At 36.0% G+C, this 26,847-nt stretch overlaps 6 protein-coding genes across 8 annotated transcripts in view; 3 read left to right on the top strand and 3 right to left on the bottom strand.

The window, feature by feature from the left end:
- The window catches only part of LOC102591004 (serine/threonine-protein kinase dst1), an 11,281-nt gene extending 4,866 nt beyond the window's left edge, over window positions 1–6,415 (bottom strand). Inside the window, exons 1-12 of the mRNA XM_006348611.2 lie at window positions 5,580–6,415; window positions 4,422–4,510; window positions 4,234–4,341; window positions 3,958–4,065; window positions 2,846–2,936; window positions 2,101–2,153; window positions 1,324–1,386; window positions 1,148–1,192; window positions 827–862; window positions 646–701; window positions 283–364; window positions 54–176 (exon numbers count right to left, since the gene is read on the bottom strand). Coding sequence (XP_006348673.1) covers window positions 54–176; window positions 283–364; window positions 646–701; window positions 827–862; window positions 1,148–1,192; window positions 1,324–1,386; window positions 2,101–2,153; window positions 2,846–2,936; window positions 3,958–4,065; window positions 4,234–4,341; window positions 4,422–4,510; window positions 5,580–6,345 — 1,620 coding nt within the window. The 5' untranslated portion in view covers window positions 6,346–6,415. The remainder of the gene's footprint in view (window positions 1–53; window positions 177–282; window positions 365–645; window positions 702–826; window positions 863–1,147; window positions 1,193–1,323; window positions 1,387–2,100; window positions 2,154–2,845; window positions 2,937–3,957; window positions 4,066–4,233; window positions 4,342–4,421; window positions 4,511–5,579) is intronic.
- Window positions 6,416–6,961: 546 nt separating this feature from the next.
- LOC102591347 (serine/threonine-protein kinase dst1-like) lies at window positions 6,962–10,211 on the bottom strand. Of its 2 annotated transcripts, XM_015309284.1 has the most exons (7): window positions 10,123–10,211; window positions 8,892–8,954; window positions 8,706–8,750; window positions 8,400–8,435; window positions 7,710–7,765; window positions 7,429–7,510; window positions 6,962–7,353 (listed from the first exon to the last, which is right to left on the bottom strand). In XM_015309284.1, the coding sequence occupies exons 2-7, from the start codon at window positions 8,931–8,933 to the stop codon at window positions 7,255–7,257; spliced, it is 360 nt and encodes a 119-aa protein (XP_015164770.1). In that variant the 5' UTR covers window positions 8,934–8,954; window positions 10,123–10,211; the 3' UTR covers window positions 6,962–7,254. The 2 variants fall into 2 exon arrangements, with proteins under 2 accessions (XP_015164770.1, XP_015164771.1); XM_015309285.1 differs by lacking the exon at window positions 10,123–10,211 and having other exon boundaries at window positions 8,892–9,042.
- Window positions 10,089–10,808, top strand: LOC107060847 (putative late blight resistance protein homolog R1A-3). Its single transcript, XM_015309272.1, has 3 exons — window positions 10,089–10,230; window positions 10,340–10,568; window positions 10,634–10,808. The coding sequence occupies exons 1-3, from the start codon at window positions 10,089–10,091 to the stop codon at window positions 10,806–10,808; spliced, it is 546 nt and encodes a 181-aa protein (XP_015164758.1).
- A 4,448-nt stretch (window positions 10,809–15,256) lies between these two features.
- Window positions 15,257–18,259, top strand: LOC102591557 (pentatricopeptide repeat-containing protein At2g30100, chloroplastic). Its single transcript, XM_006348612.2, has 2 exons — window positions 15,257–16,262; window positions 17,115–18,259. Exons 1-2 carry the CDS (start codon window positions 15,525–15,527, stop codon window positions 17,886–17,888), a joined length of 1,512 nt encoding a protein of 503 aa, XP_006348674.1. The 5' UTR covers window positions 15,257–15,524; the 3' UTR covers window positions 17,889–18,259.
- Window positions 18,260–18,798: 539 nt separating this feature from the next.
- LOC102591901 (ubiquinone biosynthesis protein COQ4 homolog, mitochondrial) lies at window positions 18,799–22,173 on the top strand. Of its 2 annotated transcripts, none has more exons than XM_006348614.1 (3): window positions 18,799–18,903; window positions 19,194–19,388; window positions 21,525–22,173. In XM_006348614.1, the coding sequence occupies exons 2-3, from the start codon at window positions 19,206–19,208 to the stop codon at window positions 22,044–22,046; spliced, it is 705 nt and encodes a 234-aa protein (XP_006348676.1). In that variant the 5' UTR covers window positions 18,799–18,903; window positions 19,194–19,205; the 3' UTR covers window positions 22,047–22,173. The 2 variants fall into 2 exon arrangements, with proteins under 2 accessions (XP_006348676.1, XP_006348675.1); XM_006348613.2 differs by lacking the exon at window positions 18,799–18,903 and adding an exon at window positions 19,000–19,101.
- Window positions 22,174–22,571: 398 nt separating this feature from the next.
- On the bottom strand, window positions 22,572–26,138 carry LOC102592684 (protein SPIRAL1-like 1). Its single transcript, XM_006348616.1, has 3 exons — window positions 26,021–26,138; window positions 23,926–24,222; window positions 22,572–22,888 (listed from the first exon to the last, which is right to left on the bottom strand). The coding sequence occupies exons 2-3, from the start codon at window positions 24,181–24,183 to the stop codon at window positions 22,808–22,810; spliced, it is 339 nt and encodes a 112-aa protein (XP_006348678.1). The 5' UTR covers window positions 24,184–24,222; window positions 26,021–26,138; the 3' UTR covers window positions 22,572–22,807.
- Window positions 26,139–26,847: the final 709 nt, after the last annotated feature.

The raw sequence follows: 26,847 nt of genomic DNA on the forward strand, positions 1-26,847 counted from the left end.
GGTAGGGGTACAAACAAAGTTCATTATGAGGGATGTAAATTAATCAGGCATACCTCGGGAGTCTCAGAAACAATATTTTGCGCTTCCAAGGCCATTGATGCCCTAATTTGTTTGGCCTTCTCAATCTTCGGCATCATTACAGAAGCTCCTGCTTTGAATTTTTCAATGAATTTGTGCTTTGCAAGGTAAATGGAAGAAAACTTAGTATATGCCAAAGACCACACAGCTCTGGTGGTAAACAAATAAAACAATTCACCAAGTGACAGCAGACTTATACAATACCTTTAGCATCTCGGAGGCAGTTGGACGAAGTCGGGTGTCTTTTGTAAGACACTTGGCAACAAAATCATGGAATACAAGAGACCTGAAATCAACAGATAACCAAATGATTCTCTCCAAAGAGAAAGGACCAGAAGGATGACAACTAGAATCTTGTCCATGATTTTACTATACAGACAAAGGATTCATAAATTTGGACAAAACAGTGATGTATGTTGATTGATTGATATATGAAACAAATTTCTCTAAGACTATTACAACTGATAGGAATTAAGGAGTTTTAAGAGGAATTCTTGCTCAAAAGGAGAGTGGATACAAACCAAAAAACAGTTGATTAAAGACAACCATAAAGTATAGAGAGCAAACCATTTCTCTTTATCCTCAAGCATTGGAGCTGGTTCAATGGATATCATAAATAGCACCTATCAAAAGTTACAGATATAGGTCAACTTTGATCGTCATGTCAATTTGTTGTGGAAGTGAAATCTATCAAAATGAGATAAACATGCAACGCATGTCCTTGTAAATTAGTTAAGTAAGGGCTAACCCTCATTGGATGCACTGTTGCCCTAGGAGGAAGACCCTGAAAAAAGGAAATAAGAAAGAAAGTTCAGTTCCAGCAGTATCGGTGTATCGCAACAATGGCAGAAAAATGAAGTGGGTTGAGAACCATGAGGTCTCAGGTTCAATTCCCAGTGAACCAAGGCAAAAATACATCTAGTCTCGATTTCAACTAGAGCTGCACCAGTAGAGGTACATCTAGTTCAGCTCCAGCAGTATGGCAACAATACATCTAATCTTGGATGCAATTACAAACACAAAAAGAGTATCAAAAAGAAAGACAGTTCATAGATTCAACTAGATATACCTCCGCCATTTCAATAGCAGACACTCCGAGAGCCCATACATCTACCTGGAAAATATCAGAAAAATGAAAAGAATGAGTTCCGCACAACGCCAGCATACTTTACACAAGTTATTGGGATTAGATTAACTACATTAAGCACCAGCTTGAAAAGATGGAAATCAAAGCAGATGTGATACCTTCCCATCATAACGACTTTCTTGAATAACTTCTGGTGCCATCCAATGGGGAGTGCCGATAAACTGAAAATATATGTACCAACATCAGGAATTTGAACAGATAAAACAAGTCAGAAACTACTTGGCATGTTGAATATAACCAAACGGAGAGAAATGTGATCCCAACGCAGCCAGAAAAATAGAGAGCAAGCTGGCTGGATTGAAAACAGCGGGAAAACACTCAAATATCTGATAAATCTTAAGAGTCTATACTCATGGAATAGAAATAGAAGTCTACTGACCCATTTTTCAGTAATAACTTTGAATTGGGCAACTATGAGAATATCAAAGAAATAGATACACTTAAATTTTTTGAGCTCCTAGGAAGTACAACAAGATGTACACTTACACAGCAGTTCCTTAGGCCGCCTTCGTGAATAAAATACCTTCCTTATCGAGAAAGATAAGGCATTACCATATCTCTGTGTACTTAACGACCTAGTCTAGTTGAATATAGTTTATCGTTGTACTTTTGACCCTTTGGAAATCTCATCAATGGTTAAACCAGAGAAAAGTGCCATGCAGAAGGTATTAGTGAGTGATGGCAAGACAAATAAAAAAAGCAGAAAAGGAATAATACACAATGGATTCTTTAAAATTAATGGAGGATGCGGAACATCAATTAGCCATCTGTAAAGCAACAGTTTCTTGTTTCTATTTTTGTTTTTCTGACTTTAAATAATTGCAAGAATCACCTAAACACTGCCAATAGATTGAGGCTAATGGCATAATACGTACCGTGTTACGTTTGGACATGGTTCTAGTCAGCTGCGCAGCAACACCAAAATCACCTGCTCATAATGAGAAATTATTCCAGCTTTCCAGATTATGTAAAATCCAAAAACCTTTTCTTTTTTTTTGAGAAGTAAAAAAAAAATTAAAAAAATTGGAAGGTTGCTGTCCGTCTCAATTCGTACTCAAAAAAAGGGTTTATGGATTTTTTTTGGATTTTACACAACCCAAAAACCTTTTTCCCTTCAAAACTAGTGAACAAGATTCTGACAGAGGTGTTCTAATATGTGTCTATATGCAAAGAGCATAATTTGGATGGAGCATAATCAGTACAAAAGATCAAATGGCGTTGTATGAAGACCTTCTGTTTTTGGTGTAATGAGGAGGGTATAGAGGATGCTGGACAGATTTTAAATTTTTTCTCTTCTTTATAAGTTTAGTAGCAATTTCTTGAGTTGGTCCTTTTTGGGTCACTGATGTAAATCTTTTTGATGGTTGCCAGCATACCCTCATTGCTGAAGAATACAACTTTACTTTATCAAAAAAAAACAAAAAAACATGATGCCTAGTCTAAAGTTGTAACATCTAGTTTAAATTCTTTAAGTATACAAACATTTTTTCCATTCAATTTTCTGAAACAACAAACAAGAAACTAACCACACTTTCAAGATCTGGTACAATTAATAACTAATATAAAACAATTCAAAATTGATACTAAAGACAAAGAATTAAAGAGATAAAGAACACTCACCTAACTTAACCTCTCCTTGATCAGTCAGTAAGATATTGCCACCTTTAATATCTCTGTGTACTTTAAAAATAGAGTGCAGATAGGAGAGGCCCTACATCACATCTAACATTACTTCAGATGCAAATACAAAAAGCTGAAAAGCTTTTTCAAAGAGAGCCATTTAGTAAGTAGATAATTCCACAGCAATAGAAAAGACAAAATGATTCAATATGGGAACCAGTATCTTGTCTCTGCGCCATATTTTTGAGATAGTAACAGTTGTGTGTATTTAAGCAAAACATCACATAGGTTGTGCTGAAACCTTGTCTCAAGCCCCATGGACATCGTCTCTTTGGTGCTTTCGCATTTAGAAACACCAAAACAGAGGCTGCCTTAGAACTAGAATATTGCTTCCTAGCACCAAACTCTAAACGTGCAATGCAACAATATAGGGTCACCCAAAATTGTTTCGCTTCCAAGAAATTGATTACCATGGGGTGGCATATGCAAACAAAAGGAAGAAATCATTTTCTGACTATGTTCTATCAATATTTTAAGGCAATGTTTTGTCCACACAATTAGGCATTTAGGCTAAACTTGGAAAGGTGATATCTTCTTTTTTAAAAATTAAAAGGCAATATCTTCTTTTTTAAAATTAAAAGGTAATATCTTTAAAGAAGAGTAGCTTTTATCTCCACTACAAAGGTACAGGAAGGTCTGAAAGAAAGTCGCAGTCTTGCAACATTCTTTAGTAGAGTCATGGGTTACGAGTTACAAATGTAGGAGGAACATAGAACAAGCCTAAGGACCATATGGTTAAACATAGTGTTATTATGCTTTTAAACTTGAGCGTTTTCAAAGCTTTAACTATGTTTTAGTTGGGGGCTAAATTGAAAGAACCCAGGAGAAGCAAAATATAATGAAAAGGAGCATTAATATTGGTAGCAAAGGAAAGAGAAATTGAGTGGAGGATTCTATAAACCATCCAAGGTAGCTTTTGTGAACCCTCTAAATTTGAATAGAATGAAGGAGAACAGAATTCCTAGACAAAAGGTCAAGACATCAAGTGCATGACCTTGAATCAAAAGTATCATACAAGCATACTCTAAAACAATGTTTGATATCAAGCATACCTTCAATGCCTCTCGACAAATAAATGCTATTTGATACTCCTCTAAAGCCTCATCTGTGACATTCATTAAGTCAGCAACACTTCCACCCCCACAATACTCCATTACTATCTGCCAAAAAATTATTTTTCCTCATAAATTAAATAAACTGAAAAATTCTACTATAGGTTGCAGACATTATGAAAGGGAAGAAGCGGAAACGGAAACATAAACACTTGAACAAATCAGTCAGAGCATGATTTAATTTTTGAAGTCCAAAGAAATGATGACCCTTCATACCCAAAGGTACTCTTCGCCTTGGTAGCTCCCAAGATAGCGAACAACATTTGGATGACTGCACTGCTGCAACATCTCAATTTCACCTCGAATTTCTTCATAGCCTTCCTCCTAGAAGGAAGCAATATATCTATAAATATACAAAGAGAAACTGAACCATTTCTGAAGTTGAGAGCACAGAGAAAGCATACCCCTTCAGATAATGATATGACTTTGATGGCAACCATTTCTGAAGTCCTCAAGTCTCGAGCTTTATAAACAGCCCCATATGAACCCTTCCCTGTGTTTATCAAAGTTTTCCACTTTCAGCCACTTCGGTCAATAACACTATGGTTGGATAACACAAAAAAAGGACAAATGCACCACCAATGTTTTCTCAGTCACACGATTAGCACCAACATCCAATTCTTCTAATATTACAGTCAATATTGCACTTTGTATAACAGAACCAATGTCATACTCATTCATAAGATAAGACAAAATTGCTTCACATGAGATTCACCATTCACAATTGTAGGACTTTTTGAAGGATTTTGATCAAAATCAAAAGTATCTCAAAACAAGTCGACACTGTGCAATACTTTAACCTCTCTTAATATAGAAAATGTTTCATCAAGCACAAAACCACAAAGCTCTGCTCAATAATGTGATTTGACAAAAAATTCTAGCTACATAAATACTCATTATTCTCCATGAGTCAAACAATAGTAATACTACATCTACACCTCAGTACCAAACAATGGTCACAGGCTCACAGCTATATGAATTAATAGTATCCTTTCTGCTCTACTCGAACCTGTTTCATTCAATGCTCAATAATATCTCTTTTAAGACAATGGTCTATGCCAAATCCAACAGCAGACCAACTCCTATGCTGGAAGATAAAGGGATTCCCCAAGCACCTGAACCGGAGGAAAGCTTGGAACTCCATACTTACTGCAAAATGGTGGATTATTTGAAAGAGAGAAACAGAAGATGTTTTGATGGATAAAGGAATTTGATAAAGATTATATCTTTGGTACTTTTGGTTTCTTTCTGGTGTAAGCTGAATGTAGTTGAAGATGCAGACACCATGTTACAGTCCATAGAATCTTTTGTGTAGATAGCCTGGATTTACTTTTTTCCTTTTTTGCTCCTTTTGGATTTACCTACAGCACTTTCTTAGTGCTTGTTTTTGACATCAATAAAACTTACCCCTTCCGAAAAGAAATTCTTTTAGGACTAATTGAGGTTCACAGATAACAAATTGCACTAACTATATCTAGTGATTGGTTAAAGCATAACAAGAGCAGATAATTTTCACTATTGAAATCATCTCAAAGCACATAAAGATGGAAACCAAACTTTACCTAGCTCGTGGAGCAATTCATACTTAGTACAAGGATCTTCCCTAGTCACACTGTCCGGTATTGAACTCGACGACACCTTACTGCCCTGTGGCCTCAATGTACCACCACCACCTTCCTCATCAGAGGGCGCTCTACTGCTACGATTCCTCTGCCTCCCAATTCCAATCTCCCCTGCTGCCTGCATACTAGCCACTGCTCTGCTCATAGTTGATCCAACACCTTCATTACTTCCACTTCTAACAGTTCTCCTCACCATCGTCCCCGAATCAAACTCAGTATCCTTCACTACAAACGTCGAAAACCTACCTTCCTCATCCTCCTCATCCTCATCCTCATCCTCATCTTCCTCATATCTCCTTCTCACAGGGCTTTTCTCATCCCGATCCCAATACGACATATAACGAGCAGTCTGCTGCTGTGGTTGTTTAGGAGTGGTGAATTTCGAACTTCGATCGGTTTTCACAATCATCGTGCCGGAGATTGATGCCATATCATCGTCAGAAACTGAATCTATAGCTCCACCTCCTCCGCCGAAGTCCTTAGGTAGACGTTTGAGTAAAGGAGGAAGTGATTCGTCGTCGTTTAAGTCATCTACAACGTCGTCATCGTCATCGTCTTTGCAAACCATAGTAGCATAGAGGTCTGAATTGTCTTTCTCATCGGTTTTCCGGTCGTTGTCGTGGATGACGAAGGTGGAGTAAATATCGGATTGCTTCGCCGGCGGCGGCGGCTTCCGGGATCGCCACGACGACGGACGAAATTCCATTTCGGACCTCAGACTGTGAAGTGGCTGACGAGCTGTAAGATGGAAGTTGTACTATTAATTATTTTCTTTTAAATTTTATTATCCTTAGATAAGTGAGCTCTTACGTTATTATAAAATAAAATAAAAATTCAATAAATATAATTTTATAAAAATCAACTAGTCAATAATAATAATAATTAGTTATTATTCAATATAATCTTTTGTCACGGAACAACAATCTCTTTACCCGAAATGTAATTGTTATAATTGAAATTAGAAATTATAATCTCAAATAGCATATACAAACATTGATTTGAAATCATGATTTCATATGTTGATTTGTTTCTTTAATCCCTTTTTTTATCTGGTGTTTGGCATTTATATTGTTTCCATGCAAGTTAGTATTGGATAATATCAACATCCTGCCTATGGTAAGGTCCACAAGGGGTTGTATGGCCCGGATTTGAATCATGATCGAACATGATGCTTGACTTAGTTAAGAAATAAAGCTATGTTTTTGGTATCAGCTATAGTTTTTGGCATGATGGTAAAAGTTTGATGTAAAATTATGTAGTTTGGCAATGAGAAGCAATAATGAGATATGTACTATTGTTTATATATTCTTCTCCAAATTGTCCATAAAGATGAGATAATTGAACATCTTGAGATACAACTCATTATCAATTGTTTCTTTGCTTCCTACAGAATGTCAATCAAATATATAATGCAAGATGAAACTGAAGGTCATCTTCTCCCACAGGCTCCACCAAGCTTGTAGAAGGGACATCAATCATCATCATTTTTGGGCTTAGAGGGAACAGAATCATCAAATTCATCGTTTTCGTTCACCTTTGGACCTCCCATTACCTGAAGTTGCAGCACAAGGCTTCAAGAAACAGAATCCCACTTTCTCGGGAGGGTAGGGGGAGTCTATGATGCAATATTTTGCGCTTCCCTAATTTGCTTGGCCTTCTCAATCTTTGGCATCATTACAGAAGCTCCATCTTTGAATTTTTCGATGAATTCGTGCTTTTCAAGGTAAATGGAAGAAAAATTAGTATACTCCACATAGCTTTGCCTAGTTATAGTAAACTTATACAATACCTTTAGCATCTCTGAGGCAGTTGCACGAAGTCGGGGGTCTTTTGTAAGGCACTTGGCAACAAAATCATGGAATTCAAGAGACCTGAAATTATCAACAACATCAAATGAGATATAATTCTCTCCGAAGAGAAACAAACACAAGGATGGCAACTAGAATCTTGTCCATGATTTTACTACACACAAGGGATTCATAAATTTGGACAAAACAAGTTGCTCTAAGAGAGTGGATACAAACCAAAAAACAGTTGAATAGAAACCAACATAGAGTATTGAGAGCAAACCATTTCTGTTTATCCTCAAGCATGGGAGCTGGTTCATTGGATGTCATAAATAGCACCTATACAAAGTTAAGATATACATCAATTTTCTGAAGTTGTTACAGATATATTGGATATTGATTACCAATAGATAAAATGTCATCCTTGGAAAGCACTCATCAGAAGATCATATACTCGAAGTACGGCCCAAATAGCAATCACTTAAATGTTTACACTCTCAGATTTGAAAGACACATGATATGTGATAACCTTTTTTTCTCTTGACAAGTGAATGTGGATAATTATAAGTGAACAAAGAGCTATACTCTAGGTAAGACATTGTTCAAACAGAGGATGAGAGCTCACTGAAAAAAGGTGGGTAGACAAGGTCTCAACCTACTTGATCAAAGAAAAGGTCTCAGTGTATTGCAAATTTACTTATTTAGCATCTCTCAGTCATGAATCATTTATGATATTAAAGGAAGCATTTCCATTTTATTAGTATGTTTAGTGGCAGGACAGTCCACATACGGAAGACTTGTAATTGTGTTGTCAGGCATCAGTTTCATCCAAGAAACATGCATCAATGCACTGGTAGAATCAACAATATAGGTCAACTTTGATCGTCATGTCAATTTGTTGTGAAAATGAAATCTATCAAAATGAGATAAACATGCAATGCATGTCTTAAATTAGTTAAAGTAAAGGGCTAACCCTCGTTGGATGCACCGTTGCCTTAGGAGGAAGACCCTGAAAAAAGGAAATAAGAAAGAAAGTTCAGTTCCAGCGGTATGCAACAATAGCAGAAAAATGAAGTAGGTTGAGAATAATGAGGTCTCAGGTTCAATTCCCACCGAAGGCAAAAATACACCTAGTCTCGGTTTCAACTAGAGCTGAACCAGCAGAGGTACATCTAGTTCAGCTCCAGCAGTATAGCAGCAATACATCTCGTCTCGGATGCAATTACAAACACAAAAAGAGTATCAAAAAGAAACTGTCCAGAGATTCAATTAGATATACCTCCGCCATTTCAATAGCAGACACTCCGAGAGCCCATACATCTACCTGGAAAGTATCAGATAATAATCAGAAATGAAAAGAATGAGTTCCGCACCAATGCCAGCTTACTTCACACAAGTTATCGGGATTATATTAACGACATTAAGCACCAGCTTGAAAAGATGGAAATCAAAGCAGATGTGATACCTTCCCATCATAACGACTTGCTTGAATAACTTCTGGTGCCATCCAATGGGGAGTGCCAATAAACTAAATATAAATGAACCAACATCAGGAACTTTAACAGATAAAACAAGTCAGAAACTACTTGGCATGTTGAATATAACCAATCTGAGTAAAATGCGAACCCAACGCAGCCAGACAAATAGAGAGCAAGCTGGCTGGATTGAAACCTTCAAATACCTGATAAAATCTTAGAGTCTACACTCATTGAATAGAAATAGAAGTCTACTGACCCATTTTTTCCTGGTACATAGCCAAATAAACAGAAATCATCAACCCACTACCAACTAGAGGACAAAACATCTCCACTGGGGCAAGGTTTTAAACACTCAATGTCAATTGATTGGTTCAGTTCGAACACAATGAAGACATATCTCGAAAAACTGAACATGATAATGCCGGGCCTATTAAACTGTAAAACTTGAGCAGGCATCAATTTCAGACACCTTAAATAAGTACATCTTGAAATTGTATCACTTTGAATAAACCAGAGTGGATATAAGATTCATAAAAGCAACACCAAGTTGAGATTGGGGTGTCGTTGATTGAGTTGACCATCCATAAGCATATAAAAAGGGCATCAGTTATAAGATAGGGGCTGGGGTTGAAGTTGGAGTATGATAACAAATAAGAAGTTTGTGGGAAATACTTGCTTCGAAGTTGGCAATGGAAGAAGAGTTAACTTGTGCCTCGATGTTTGGCTTGGTCATTAACAACTCAAAGATACATTCCTTAATCTAATGATGTATGCATGACCAGGAATCCTCTCAAGCAAACAATATAGTGCTTGCCAATCTTGAGTCATGCAATGATTGGGAACTAGCGAGGACTAATCAACTCTTTGATAAATTAACAAATATTCATTTTTTTAACACAATGAGACTATTCTGGAATGTGACAATCACATCATCTTCAGGATCGATTCCTATATCAGCCCCCTTTTTCAGATAATGATTGTCAGCACCAACTTGTGCACACCTCGACTGTTTCACCAGTTATCTACTACCTACCACCAACACAAGTACGCAACTTATACACCAAGGTTAGGTAAATGCATAGAAATCACATAATGGATTCGAACCTTGGTCTCTAAGGCTTGCACCCACTTCATTGACTACTAGGCCACACCCTTGGGTGCTCGATTCCTACTATTATCAACTAATGTCAAACGCATATGGGAATAACAGTTCTTTACCTTTGAAGGTCAACTGGTGTACAGGAGAACCAACAACGTGGCTTTCTTCGCATGGACTGCAACATATGAAACTATCAGGCTCACAAACTCCTCCAAAGAAGAAGAGAAGTATATATGGGTTAACAGATGCTTCTTGTGAAAAGCTGACGAAGAATCACAGCCCCAATTACTTCATTGGTCATTTTTGAAGTATGTTCATGGTGTACTATTTCTCAAGTATATAATAAGAGAAAGACAAAGCTTGAATTATTGGGTAATTTGGTTCCTCCCAATGAAAACACAAGAATTCGAAGCAATGATGAACTAGCAGATGAGTTGCGAAGATGTTTGCTGAGGAAAAGATACTTCATAGTCATCGATGATTTATGGAGCACTGAAGCGTGGAATGACTTAAAGAGATGTTTTCCTGATAATTACAGTGGTAGTAGAATCATTTTGACAACTAGGCAAGACAAAGTGGCTTCTTATACTAAAGTTTTTAGTGCTCCTCATCGTCTTCGTTTATTCACAGTTGGTTCTTATTGCAGAAGAATGTGTTTGGAGAAGAAAGTTGCCCTCCAAAACTTGATGTAATAGGAATGCAAATAGCACAGTACTGTGGAGGGCTTATTTTGGTAGCTGGTGTTCTTGCAAAATTGGACAAGGACGAAGTTCGTTGGGAAGAAGTTGCTTATGATTTCTGGTGATAAACAAAAGTACATGGACATAATCAACTTAAGTTTACCTAATCATTTGACGAATGGCTTTCTTTACTTTGGAAAACATTTTGAGGATGAGATTTTGGTTCGAGAGTTGATTCAGCTTTGGATCGCGGAAGAATTTGCAGTAGAAGATGTAGCAAAGGACTATGTGAAGGAATTAATAGATAGTAATCTTGTAATGGTTGTTCGAAGGAATTTCTTTGGTGAGGTGAAAGCAATTGGTATGCATGATCTGTTGCGTGAGTTCTGCTTGACTCGAGGTAATATCTCATTTGAACCATCGATCACAAACTTTGTTACTTCCAGACTCTTTTAACTGGTTCTTACTATTTTATTTTCTTCCTTTTGGTATTTTGTTTTCTTTGCAGATCAAGTAATTCAACAGCTGCTGAACACGAACGTGGCATTTCACTTGATTTCCGTTAAAATTATAAAGAAGCTGAATATTTGTATCCCCATTCTGCTATCTCCCGAATACCCTATTCTGTTGACGATATACTTGACCAGAACAACTTTCTCATATTTGACTGCAAAAGTTTGTGTTTCAAACCCAGAATCACATCACTGAGAGTGTTGGATTTGGTGTGTGTCACATCGAGCAATGCACCTTATATTCAATTCTTGGTTAATTTAAGATACTTGTCCATGAAGGGGAATTTTGAGGAAGATCCATCATGGTTATCCAACCTCAAGTACTTAAAAACATTGATACTCAGAGAATCGCGCAGATTAGATCTATCTTATGCAATATGGGGTATGGTGAGCTTAAAACATTTGGAAGTGACTGGTAAACCAGCTGTCATCAGGTGCCATGTCCCAGAGTTCATGATGAACCGTCGTTTAACAAAATTACAATGTCTTTCTTTTGTACACTTACCTGAAGGCGAAGAGTTCATGTCAAAAGTACCCAATTTAGTAAAGATGAGGTGTTTGGTTGATGAGGCTGAGCCACAAGGTGATCAGACAATATGCATTAGGCTTCCAGGTTTAGACTCTTTGAATCACTTAAATTTAAGGTCTATTTTCTAAAACATGGTGCAAAGCGACTTGAGATCAACTTTCCTAGGAACCTCAAGAAGTTGACCTTGTCATCATTTCGATTACAACTATAGGAAGATTAGAAAACTTGGAGGTGCTCAAGTTGGAGTCCAATGCTTTCGAGGGAGATCAGCAATGGGATGTCGATAATGAGGAGTTCCAAAACCTCAAGTTCTTGATGTTCTACAACATGAATATTCCACAATGGAACTTTTCTGATATGTTCTTTCCTAACCTTCAACATTTGATATTCAGAAATAGTCGACTTAAAACAATTCCTCGCGACTTTGAAAACTTACTTTTGCAGCAGATGATTGAGGTGTCTTGGTGTAAATGCAGCCGAGATGCCTTAAACACTGCTGAAGAGATTAAGAAAACTCAAACTGATATGGGAAATCATGAATTTAAGCTCATAATCAAATCTAGAGAGGATGATGATCATGAAGAAGATGAAGATGATCATGAGGATGCACATCAAAAGAAGCTCTTTTCTTGATCATTTTCCAACATTTTTTTCAACTTTTTGAAGAAATGAAGCTAAGTTAGATGTTGTACTCTCCCAATTTACCAACTTTGGTATTTCAATTTGCAAGTCTTAATATTCTTTTGCTAAAATAATAGTGAATGTCGGTCGGAAATAAACTCTTTATCTTGGATCAAGTTTCAATCATTAAAATCTTTAATAAAGTTTTAATATCATTAATATGTAACTTTCACCCTTTCTATCCGCAATTACCAACGATCATCACTTATCATCTCATCTCTGTCAACCGGCATCATCACACCAACTATCTCCACCATTACAACTATCCCCACTAGTCATCACTATTACTAATCTACAACACCAACTATTACTATCATCATTTAGTACAAATCATCTCCGCCATCACTGGTGAATATAAATATTTTTAAAATCAAATAACCAACTTTGGTATTTCAATTTGCAATTGTTAATTTAGTTTTGCTAAAGTAATAGTATTGTATAAGTAAAAAGAGTTAATGATCAAATACACCATCTCGCTTTTTTACGAATTTCACATTTTAACTATCAATTATTCTCTTTTTCTTTATGAACTATCATTATTTATATATTAAAATACACTTCAACTATCTTGTGACTAGTAGGGATCCTTTTAAAGCTCATTTTGTAACATCAACACACTATAAAACTTGAATTATTTGGTTGCTTGTAATTATTTTTTTTCATTTTTTTTTCAAAGTCTAATTTCCACAAAGGAGCTATGAAGTTGGTAGTTGATATTCCAAAACAAGTTGAAATTTCATTTTCAAAGGAATGTATTTGTGATAAAAATAACAGTCAATTGGACTTATTTATTGTTCTTGTATGTAATTGATGACATGCTAGAACAAAGTCAATCCTTTTTTAGAGGAAATTTACAAGAAGTGCATAGAAGTAAAAATTGGAATACATCTAAGACTTTATAATTCATTATCCCTTTGCAATCTTTTATTTTCCCTTTCCTTTTCTTTGCTGTTACGTAGTAATTATTATTCTTCCACTTGTGTCATAGTTTATAAATAATAATGAAGGGTTGAATTTGAATGATTTAAATGTTAGGTATTTTTATATTTTTGTGTGGATAATTTTCATCCATCACTTTATATACAATCATTAGCTATCATTATTAACCACCTTTGTCATCATAGTCACTATCATTATTATCATCGTTAACTATCATCAACCACCTCTATCATCACAACTATCATTGGCAACTAGTATTGCTGACAACTCTAATATCAATCGCTACCACACCTACTATCTTCATCATTATATAATTATTTGTCCCACCACTATCGTACAATGTCGTCATTGTCATATCCGCCATCACTATCATCCACTACCACAACTACAACCAATCTCTACTACTAGTCATTTCCACCACCAACTACTAACATCAATCAACTGTACCATCACAACCACCACTATATCAGTCATCATTACTTTAATCACCATAACATCAACTACATCTTAAAACAACATCCAATCATTCAAATGCACATTCAAATTCAGACCCCTTTATTTTAATAAAAACAAACAAGGCCACACAAATTTATTTCAACCCCTTTTGTTGACCATCTACATTGTTTATAGTAATTGATCTTATATTATTGATTGTGATTAAACATATCTATATTCAACTACGTACTACTATAATTTTTTTAATCAACAAAGTTATAACACGCTATTAATGTCAAAATAAAAAATTAATTTAGATGTACCTACTATAACTTTTTAATCAAAAGCATTCCTAAAATATAATCACCGATCACAATATAAGTACATCCTTAAAATAAGTATGTAATACGAATATTTTTGTGAACAGAAAGCAACCGCAATATTTTTTTCAAAAAAAGAAGAAGCAAGTTTCATCTTTTAGCTAACGACACCTTTTCTAAATATTTGTTACATATCAATATTAAAATCTGTTATATTATTTTAATAAATATAATATTTAAATGGACAGCATCTTTTTTGGTTGTTACGTCGTTAATAATCTAAAGAATAAATCTTATATATTCTATAGACTATAAAGCAAAGTAGAGTACACGGATAAACTTAATATTAGAAATAAAATATAATTAAGTAATAAATAAATTCAAAAAAAGAAGAAAAAAAAAAGAGGAGAGTAATAATATGATCATACCAAATCAATAGTTACATAAAAGTATAAGATATTTTAGGTGAACGTTTGATCATGTTTTATTGGAAAATTGTAAAAGTACTTTTAATTTTCAAAGTGAAATACTATGTGAAAATAGAAGTTGTGTTTAGTTAAAATACTAATGAGAGAAATATTAAAAAATACCCCTAAACTCGACATAAATAGGAGTGTTTTCAACATATCTGTCGCCTTTTTATTAAGAGTCATGTACCCCTACAAGAATTTGAGATCGCTTGCTATGTCATATGACAACTCGAAGGTGTATCTAAATGTAGTCAAGTAGATTGTTTTTAAGATCGTCAATAGCTCAGGAACACAAACAATTCACGCCAAGTTTATGGTGTTTTCAATACTTCTCTCAACACAAATTAAAGTTATTTTGGACTTTTATGAGTGATTTAGAGTGAAAAAATGAAAACTCATTTTTATTTGTTTTTCAAATTGTTGAAAATTGCATTTACCTTTCTGACTTTTGTTTTTTGATGTCTTGAACTCATGACCTTAAACCTTTTTATCTCCCCTCAAGCTTTTCCTTTTTGACTTTTTTATTTCTTAATAACTCGAACTCACAATCGTAAACCCTTATTGTTTTAACAAAAAAATACTTTCCATCCGAGCAATTTTCTCTAACAAAATAACTCCATACTACACTATCAAAATAAATACTCGTTTTGTACTACTATATATAATACAAATAATTATAAGGTAACAATCATTCAAACAAAGCCATTAGAAATCTAATGGCACTTGCTTAAAACATCATCTTCTTTGTTAGCCTCACTTTCCTTTTTCATTCACCGGCAACACCGCCGTCCACCGCCGTGTTTCATCCTTCCTTAATTCCATTTTAAACACCCTTCAGGCTTTAGCTCACTAAAAGCTCAATTTTTTTTGCTAAAATTTTCACATCTGAATTCTGTTTCAACCGATTATCATCTGTTTGAGCAAAGTTAGCTTTTCCTTGAAAAGACTGAGATATATGGCTACTGTTAACGAAATTGCATCTCTTACCTATCTGGGGTTAAGTAAAGTTGTTTTTCCTAAACGGTGTCGTTTGGGTATCCCTCAAACTTGGCTGAAATGGAGGAGTAGCTGGGTTTTGGGTGGGGTGGGTTGTAGTAGTCGAAACCCTAGTTTTGTTAATCCAAGGAGGAATGGGTTTAAGTTGTTTAATTCGGTTGAATTGGGTAGTTTTGTGACGAGTGATGATGAGGAGAAGAATGAGATGAGTGATTGTTTTTTCGAGGCGATTGAGGAATTAGAGAGAATGACGAGAGAGCCATCAGATGTACTTGAGGAAATGAATGAGAGGTTATCTGATAGAGAATTGCAGTTGGTGTTAGTGTATTTTGCGCAGGAAGGGAGGGATTCGTGGTGTGCGTTGGAGGTGTTTGAGTGGTTAAGGAAAGAGAATAGAGTTGATAAGGAGACGATGGAGCTTATGGTTTCGATAATGTGTGGATGGGTGCAGAAGTTGATTGGGTCTAAGAGTGAAGCAGGAGATGTAGTGGACTTGTTGGTTGATATGGACTGTGTTGGATTGAACCCGAGTTTTAGTATGGTTGAAAAGGTTATATCTTTGTATTGGGACGCGGGTGAGAGGGAGGGAGCTGTGTCGTTCGTGAAGGAGGTGTTGAGGAGGCAGATTGCTTACTCGGATGGTAATGTAGATGGGCATAAAGCTGGTCCTGCTGGTTATCTTGCTTGGAAGATGATGGTAATCTTTATATACTCATTGGATTTTATGCTAAGTACTCCCTGCGATTCAATTTGTTTGTCGTTTTGACTTGACACATAGTTTAAGAAAGTAAAGATTGAATCTTGTAGTCTTAAACTAAAGATAGGTAGAATTTGGTTACCTTGCGTGGAAAATGATGGTAATCCTTGTATACTCGTCGAGTTTAATGCTTAGTACTCCACTTGTTAGCTGTAAATATTTGGTGTATTTCTCCCATTAAAAAGGTGATGTCACCGAGTATTGTTTTCTCTCCCCAGCTTTGAGTAATATGGTATTGGATTGAAGCAAATACACCCCCCCACCCCCCCAGTGATATTAGGACAGTTGTGTATATATTCTATTTTCCCATCCTTATTGTGAGAAACATGTGTGCCTCGTTGTGCCACTTGAATACGATTACTTGTAGAATGTTTATAGATGGTTGTTGGCGAAATATTTTTAGTCGGTCAGGTTAGATAGGTTGTGGCAACCAAATTCACAAACTATGATTCCCAAATAAAGTTTTGTTAGACAATTAACCTTGATAAGGAAACTCTTTTCCTATGACATCTAGGATCACTTCACCATGAATTTATCGCTGCAAACTCTCTGTCCTCCGGTTAAACTGCTCTGTACTTTGGTTTTGAGAAAGTGATATGGTCCAATGTTTTGTTATATAGTAGAATGAAAGGGGGTTAATACCAAGTAGAGAGGAAAAAGGTCTGGTAGTAACTTCTTCATGTTTTATATAACCTTATCAAAAAAATGTAGTTGTATGTATGTAATTTTCCTGCTTCTAGGATTTGGTTTGCAAAATTATATCCATGTCTGAAAGCTTTATGTTTCTGTCAGGAGGTGGGTAATTACAAGGATGCGGTCAAACTAGTTATTGACATTCGAGATTCTGGGTTAAAGCCAGAGCTATACAGCTATTTAATTGCAATGACAGCTGTGGTAAAAGAGCTGAATGAATTTGGGAAAGCTCTACGCAAATTAAAAGGTTTTGCCAGAACTGGTCTTGTTGCTGAGCTTGATTTAGAAAATCTTAGGCTCATTGAAGAATATCAAGCAGATCTATTGGCTGAGGGTGTACAGTTGTCCGATTGGTTGATTCAGGAGGGTGGCCCTTCTCTTTTTGGGGTGGTTCATGAGAGGCTTCTTGCAATGTATGTATGTGCTGGCCGCGGAATAGAAGCTGAGAGACATTTGTGGCAAATGAAGTTGTCTGGCAAGAAAGTCACCGGAGATCTTCAAGACATTGTCTTAGCAATATGTGCTTCCCAAAAGGAGCTAGGCCCCATCTCAAGGTTGCTTACCGGAATGGAGGCTTCAAGCTCGTTACAGAAAAAGAAAACATTGTCATGGCTGTTAAGAGGTTACATTAAAGGCGGACACCTAGAGAATGCTGCAGAAACAGTAATTAAAATGCTTGACTTGGGTTTGTATCCAGATTTTCTGGACAGAGCAGCTGTGCTGCAGAGACTAAGAAGACGAATTCAACAATCTGGAAGCTTGGAAACATACCTTAACCTTTGCAAACACCTTTCAGATGCGAGTTTGATCGGTCCGTGTCTTGTATATCTGTATATAAAGAAATATAGACTGTGGATAATAAGGACTCTTTGAGCAACTTGGAGAAGCCCCCTGCCTGTTCTGAAGCTATAGAAAACGGTGCTCTCGTCTGTTGCAGGATTTGATGTGTATAATATATGTATAGTTTTAGATGATTCGAGAAACATACAGTGAGCGAGAGAGAGAGAGAGAGAGAGAGCAAGATGTTGGCTGCTGGTCTAATTTAGGTGTCCAGAATTGCAACATTAAGCATCTTGTTCTCAAGTTCAAGTTCGTATATATTAATATACATGTAAAATAACTAGGAGGTAAGGTCTGCGTACGTCTAGATGGTTATATTATTGTTGTAAAAGTACGCCATTACCTCCCACATCGCGAAGAATGAATAATAAACTATGCCCTATATTTCAGGTATATTGACATGACACTACTTTCAGCTTAGCCATTAGTAATAAACTATGCTCTTGTATCTATTATTGGAGACCATTAGTGCTATTATTCTGAGTTATATGTATGTAACTGTTGTTTGAATGAGAGAGTAGAAAATGACTGTTATTTTGCGACATGGTCAGCTTTTTTATTGAAATAATACTTCGAGAATAATTTGCTAGCAATTTTAAGGAATTTTCAATATATTAAGCCTTATAGTTGTCAATTAAACTAATGTAAAAACTATCAAAATTGAAATCTCAATAGATTCAAAAATCACATATTTCTCTTAATCATCTAGTATCTTTCACGTATCTACTCAAAGAAAGTTTATACTTTCATAATCATTCTCTTAATCATCTAGTATCTTTCACGTATCTACTCAAAGAAAGGTTCTTTCTAACGTATGATGCTCGAAATCATGATTTTGTTAATATTCGACATTGATTTGAATTTTTAACGGAAGAAACACCAAACATATCCTAAACTTCTAACAAATATTTCTTATTTTTTAAAAAGATAAAGAGTCCCTTCGTGTACATTAATTAATTAAAAAAAGAGGCAAAAGAAAAACAAAACAAAACAAGAACGCCATTTCAGCTTTGCTCTTTTTCTCTGCATCTCTTCGTTAAACTAATCGGTATGAACTCTTAATTATGGTGATTTTTGCATTCTTTTTAAAAACCCTTAATGTATAGAAACCAATCAATGGATTATAACCTTTAATTAATCTTGATTACTTTTAAGATTTGCAATTTCATTTTTGCCCACTAATTGTTTGTGAAAATGCCTCAACCAATTTATTTTATCATTTGGCGAATCATGTTGATATATGTTGGTGGGCTTTGAAGTTTATGTAATTGGTTTGAGGAAAGTATGGATTTTGATTTCAAATTTTTGTTTTCCTGATTCAGTTTTTTTGTTTTTCAGAATTGGGTTGTCATGATACGAGGTAGTCGTTTTCGGTTAAAAGGGTGGCAACAGGCTGCTGTTGCAGTTGGTTCTGCAGTTGGTGCATTGTTAGATCCTCGAAGAGCAGATCTTATTGCTGCTTTGGGCGAGACGACGGGGAAACCAGCTTTTGATAGGGTTCTTGAAAGGATGAAGAAGAGTCCTGAAGGCAGAGTAAGGCCTTTTACTTGATTTTCTCTTCATTTATACATTTGATTTGCTAGTCCATCACATTGGCTGATTATCTTTAAGAAATACTCCTATAATATTTTGTGAAAAAGGTTCTTTGCAGTGCAATTAGAAGGGGTTTGTGATTACTTCGTTTGGTTCAAACATCCATGGGCTACTGCATCGAATCTAAATATGCAAACTGTTTAACTACAAAGTGGATGTCACTTGCAGTTATTTTTATTCTTGTATTAGAACGAAAAACACTTCCTTTGATACTTGTTAGAATGTTCTAATGTAACCTACATAGGATGGATCCTCCATTTGTGTTTATGTACCTTGAACATATGAAGAGGGTATATGCACTGAATGTTGATCCTTCGAATATTTTATAGCAACTTAAAATTGAAATGCACCTTTACTATGTGGGCTGTGGCTATGGTCACTTGTGAACCTTTCTGACGACTGAAGTTATTGTGAACTCACAAAAGCTCCAGTTTTGAGGATCTTTCACTTCCTCCTAACTCTATACTTGTAGCAACATATGAATTGCCAGTATTCGATGAAATAGAACAACCTAGTTTCTGATACAAGAAGACAGTTTCTTTGTACTCCTACCCTTAGCAAGCAGCCCATTGAATCCAAATTCCCAGTATTATGAGAAAAGTGATCATCCAGTTCTTCAAATGCCAATTTAGGGATGTCTACTTGCCTCAACTGACTGAGAAGTTGCTGCAGTTTGTAGTCCTTACTTTTTGGTGCAATTTCTTGAGCTATTTGTAGCAGGTTTAGGTTGTCTCATGCATTACTTGTTCTCAATGACATCCAATTTGATTGTGCATTTGGTAACCATACTCATCATGACTAGTACTGTCTTGAAAGAACATCAAAATTTAAAATGCAATTAGATTAATAATGATAGTTTAATCAATAATGTTAGTCAATGTTGTGGACTCATGACAAGGTACTGTAGTCTTGAAAGACCCTCAATTTCTTTTTCAATTTTCCTCAGATGGATTCCAATATCTTTACTTCCTTTCAGCTTCAATGTTTCATCACTTGACACAAAGCAGCAACAATTATATCCTGTTCAACATCATTGATATGCGGCAATAACACCGACCATCTTTCCTCTTTTTGCTCTGATGGAATTGAGTTCGTACACATCATGTTTTCTGACTCTCTTAGCGTTCCTTCAGAGTCTCCCATAATTCATCTCATTGGTCAGCTGCATTTTCGAATCTTGTTCCAAGAAGCCTTTAAACGGCTTGCTTTATTAAAACCTATCACCATTTTATTCATCATTTCAGACTCGAGGTCCCAGATCATCTGCTGTGTTCTCTCGTCTGCCTTGAGGTGGGAATCTCCCACTGCTGGTTTAACTCAGGGTCTCTTTTGCCTCACCAACTCTGCCTTGTTTCATCAAGCAAAATACCCAAATTGCACATCTTGTTGTTTTCTGGTGCAATCACTAGTGCCCTCCTGTTAGCATCCCTTGCTTCAATGTAGTTATTTGGCTGTCACCCTAAGATTTCAGCATCTTTTAGGATCTTTGTATTGCTTACACCATGTACCTAACTGGAAGCATTGTGAACTTGTCCATAGCTGTTGCCTGTTTAAGGCATGTGCCGGTGGTGTTGAAGTACAGCTAAGTGTTACTTTAGTGCCTTGATAGCTTGATGTAAGGTGCAGTTAGGGGCTCACTTATGCAGTGAACAAAGTGGCTCAAGCAAATGCTTGGAAACTCTTAGCTGTGTCGTTCTTCTCTTTTGCTTTCCTAACGAGTTCTCTATTTTGTCCTAGCTGGAACAGATAAGCCAGTCTCGATTATGCTTCTGGCCATCTTTCTTGTCTTATAAAGTTTGGGGTGCTTTGTATGCTGGCAACCTGTACTAACTCTGAAAGATCTAGCAGTTATAAGGCAGATAGTACTAACATCAGCTAGGCAACATTAGTGCTAGTCTTAGAGTTGGATGACTAACATGAAAGCTTGTGATATATGTTCATTTGCCGTTTTATTAGAGTACTCATCATCTCATTTGACTGTTTCATTCTATCCGTTTTTAAGTTTCTTATAACTAGTTTGAAGTATATTTTCATCTACTGATTGTAGTTTTGGATGTATTTATACTTGTACCTCAGGAAATACTTTTGGAGCGACCTCGTGTGATCTCTACAAATGTGGGGCATGCATGGGACCTGCCTGACAACACTTTTGGTGCTGCATACGCAAGGTTCATGGGATCTAGGAACTTCTCACCAGATGATCGCCCACCTGTGCGATTCATGGAAACTGAAGAGTTAGCCTATGTAGCTATGCGTGCTCGCGAGGTGCATGACTTTTGGCACACCCTTTTTGACCTTCCAACAAACCTGATCGGAGAAACAGCACTAAAAGTGATCGAGTTTGAACAGATGCTACTCCCCATGTGTTTGATGTCTGTGCTAGGGGGTACAGCAAGGTTTAGTGATAAGCAAAGGAGCTTGTTTTACCAGCATTACTTCCCATGGGCGCTTAAGGCTGGAGCTCGTAGCACAGATCTTATGTGTGTTTACTATGAAAAACATTTTCATGAGGATTTGGAAGATGTTCGTCGTAAATGGGGAATAATTCCAGCTCCACCTCCTCCAAGACCAAATGCAACAATAGCTGTACCTCTTTGAAGAGGAATTGAAACTAATAGACTTTCCTGCAATTTGCTCTATACGAACAAATGTAGATATCTACTATAAATGAGCGTAGTAACACAAACCTTTTAAGGTTTTTGTGAGTTATTTTCTTTTGTTCTCATTTTCATTTGTACTTGTTAGTTTGTGGGATGAAATGCTCTTTTTATCACACCATTGTTATAGAACCAACCAAATACTTGCTATGAAACCATATTATAACTCATCAAGTTTAAACCTTTTGTAGTTTGTCATGATGAAAAGACAATAATTTGCAATGATATAATATGAAGCTCGGGCAAGTGAAGAGATGATGCTCCAATGAGGAGGTGTAACAGGTTAGCTATGGTGTGTCTAGACATATGTGGAGGTAGGTCGAAAAAGTATCGGGGAGAGGTAATTAGGCATGACATGACACACCTGCAACTTACCATGGACAGGATATGAAAGTCGAGAACTGTGGTAGAAGATTAGTAAGTAGTCAACAATGTCTAGTTTCCCTTAACAATCACAGATATGAAGTATAGGCAAGAAAAGTTGTTCAATCAAATGATCAATTAACAAAGGTGGCATATTACATTGAAAGTAACTTTAGTTTCATGAGTGTCAACTGGGACTTTGGATCAAAGCCTTATGCAACTAACCCTTCACAACAACCTGAAGTACTCACAATTACAATTACAATTACAACATAGTGTCGAAACACAAAAGGTAAAGAAGTGATAAAACAATTATCCAACTGTAGATTGGAGAATTGCTCAGTTGCTGCCACCACCGAAGAGATAACCCAAAGAAGATCCACCTCCAGGAGCAGCATGGACTTTGGTAGATGGCCGGTCCTACATCAAGGTAAAACTAGACACGTTTATTGAAAAATCAACGATACATTATACAGGACAAGAATTAATAAGATCCACTCTATTGTAAGAGGCCAAAATTATTTCATCATAATTCAATGACAAACTGACAATTATAGTTTCCGAGTAGGAACTAAAGCATATTTATCTGAATGGGATTCTAACTGGCAAGCAAATGCCACAGGATCAATCTCAAAATCCACAACAATATGTTAGAAGTCGGTCAGGAAGTCAGCAGTCCCCCAAAAACGCAGGATTACAAATTATTCTCACTCCACAATAGGAGAGTTTACATCAATAGAATGTGCTAGCACTTATCCTAACCTGAAACACACAGCCAGTGAGACCACCTATGGTTGCAGCAACAAAGATGCACACACACTCATAGACTGGTGCAAATGTACCATTTGAGCAAAAATGCTGTCAAGATATTCATGACAGGAAAGCTAATAAAATAAGTTCAATACCTGATAGATGTAAATCCAACAATCCTTCCCTATTCAATAATATGGATGGCAGAATTGTGGTTAAGATAAGAGAGATTAAGCCTGGAGATTAGTGTTATTAAAAGCCATCGCTTTCGTCGCTTAAAGCGATGTAGAAATATGAAACAAGGGATCATTGCTTCATGGGTGAAACCATTAAGCTTTTGAGAAGTGCGCAATTCAACTAATGATATGTGCAAAGAAATCCCAATAAGAAGCAATCAGTTCTTTAAATCTCAACTTTGAGAAATTAGTTATCTAATTGCAATTTGATTATTATACTATTAATCCACATGTGTTGGTGGTTTTTAATTTTCGTGTGTGCAACTTCTCGTGTTTTGCTTCAAGCCTCATTGACCTTGTTGCTTTTTTATTTCAACTTATAAAACACTGCTGGAGATGAGGTTCCAGCCTGCAAGCTATCAATACTCTACCTCGGAAGTCGGAACAATCAAAATATTTTTCCAGCAAAGCATGAAATGAACTAAACAAGCATTTCAAAAGACATCATACTAATTGACACGAGGGCAATACCGTGATAAAGTTGCCTGTGTTTTGACCATCTCCCCCAAAATGGTTTCTCGAAGCAGTGCTCTGAATACCAGCAGGAATCTGCTTAGTAGCATCAACTGTAGCAGAAACGGTAGGCTTTGAAGCTGGCTCCTTATTTATTGCCTGCCCTTCACTTTGAACAGCTGGGGCATTTCCCGTGGTTGGTTTTGGCGCCTCACCGTTTCCAAATAAGTATCCCAGTGAACTTTGCCCTCCTCCATAGCTGACTCCACGACCCATTTCTGTAATTCTCTCTTGTTAAAGAATCCCAGGAACAACCTGATTCAAGAAACCAGTAAGATGTAGAGGCAGGCCATATACATTAAAGATAAGAGAAACTTTCAAATATGTTAGCGAAGATTTCATGCACCAAGTAACAACATAAAAGAAGAAGCACAGCTGATAATCGCTACAGAAATGAGGAAATCCATTATACTTTGAGCATTAGTGGAGACTGTGACGCTCCTACTAGTCTAATTATAATTCAGAAAAGAAACATCAGTACAACACTGAAGTTGATTAGAATCTTCTTATAACCATATGAATCCACTATAACAGTGCTGGTAGAAACCATGAAGAACCACGAAAATATTAATGTAGCTTTAAAAGTTTCAAAGTCTGCATTCTGTTTGCATTTCAACGAGGGAAATTTGGAGAGTGACATTTATGATTCAATCACATATCAGAAGAAGAATACAACTATTTTGCCAACACTAGGCATCCTTAAGAATGCAGGGAGAATGAAAAGAAACACAAGAAACAGAGATATCATCTTTGTCACAACAGGAAGAGAAATACTCACAAGTCACATACCAATAATCTTTCCCTCCTTTGAATTAAAACCAAAATCACCATTATTTTTTATGATCTAAAACAAATAAAGAGCTCTAGTCTCTGAGACAATTTCAGACTTGCATATTCTAAACCTATGGATAAAAGGGACCTTTCCACTCTCCCTTCTTTAGTGCGTTCCTTTTTAGTTAATTGAGCTTTTCCTAGGCTCCACATTTTCTATTTTTCCTTTATGAACTTGGCGCCTAATTGTTCCGACCTCGGGGATGTAGTTGGTGATTGGTAAAAGTGGCTGGAAAGTCTCTTTCTTCTCCTCTTACCTCTAACGGCTAGAGGTGAGTGGAGAAACATGTCGATTCTCCTATGTTCCACATTTTCTCCTAAACTATCACTAAATTTCTTACCACCTTTCCCATTAAAAATGAATGAGGAGTCCCCTAGTGCTGACCAAAGTACTCATCACTCCTCCAATCCTTGCCTCACTAATTCATCAACGCCTTTCCTAAACATACACCATGTCTAAGTTCTCTTCCACCAGCCCCAAACAACCGTAGGAAGTTCATCTCCCACTCAAACAGAGACTCCCTGAAGTCTTAGTACCCCAGATCTCTTGTCAAAAACAATAGCATCCCATCACCCACACTCTCCCTTCCTGAATCAATAACATCTTACTTTCGAAACCTCGAATCAAGCCTTAATAACTAAGAATTAACACCTAATATTACTATTTTCATCAACCAATGCTTCTCAATTGTTAAACACAACTAAATTGCTTCTTAAAGCAAACCTCATAACAATGACAGAACAACCAAACAACAACAAATTAACAAGCACACAAACCCAAACTCAACTTCATCACAAAAATCAAACTTTCAACAAAAAAGAATCAACCCCAGATCTCTCATCAAAACAAATAGCATCCCCATCACTCACACTCTCACACTTTGAATCAGTAATCTCTCTACTTTCAAAACTGAGAATCAAGCCTTAATCACCAAGAATCAACACCCACTATCACTATTTTCATCAACCACTAGTTCTCAATTGAAAAAGACAACAAATTTGCTTCTTCAAGCAAAACCCAACAATGAATTAACAACCCAACAAACCCAAACTCAACTTTATCACATAAAAATCCAAACTTTCAACAAAAAATCACCAAAAAAAGCTCAGATTCCCATAACTTTGAATCAAAATCATACATACACACAAATTGAAACAACCCCATATACATAAATCTGATTTTTTTTCTAGGAGATCTGAGAGTTAAAACTTTTCTGATTACCTTTGATTATTTTGGATCAGATCAGTATTTGGATGTGAAGAAGAAATGGAAGTACAGTATATTGCCTCTCTTGTTCACCTATAATTATTAGTATTACTTTTGTTTCAAAAATAAAAATAAAAATAATGATAGAGCTTTGCTAGAGAAAATATACAATATGGTCCCCCATTGTTTTTATTTTTTACGTTCGATATTTGATATTCGTATTAAAAATTATGTTAATTTGGTATGTAATATTTGTATTAAAGTCCTAATTGAATTTGAATAGTGTAGTACCGAGTCCATTTTGAAGGAGAAGCTCTCAACATGATTTTCTCAATACTCACCGCTCAAATTCGAGACTTTTGATTAAGGGTGAACTCTAGTACGCGTATCAAACACCAAAGAGAAAAGAAAAAAAAACTCATATTTAGAATCATGTACATCTTTTTTGGTAATTTTTGTTATCTTTTTATTTTATTTCTATTATATTTGATGTAGTTTTGCATTTTGGAATTTTTAGAATATTTTTTATGTTTTTGATTAAATCTTTTTTATATATATAATTCTCGTTATATCTAACCTTAAAATTTTGTTAAATATCTTATGAAATTCAAAATTACTCATTTTTGACAAATTCAAAAGATCAAAACTACTAGAGTATATTTAATGGATTATTTAAATCAACTTCAAATCTGATATTTTATTGTATAAATAAAATGAATTGAAAGGTAATTTGATACGACATAATTTTATTGTTTAAATAAAAATAAATTAAAAGATAATTTGATACGACATGATTGATTTTTCATGTGGGGGAGGTTTAGAATATGGAGATGCTTTTCTTT

This window comes from Solanum tuberosum, unplaced genomic scaffold (assembly GCF_000226075.1).
Source record: "Solanum tuberosum cultivar DM 1-3 516 R44 unplaced genomic scaffold, SolTub_3.0 scf00103, whole genome shotgun sequence".
Classification (NCBI taxonomy): domain Eukaryota; kingdom Viridiplantae; phylum Streptophyta; class Magnoliopsida; order Solanales; family Solanaceae; genus Solanum; species Solanum tuberosum.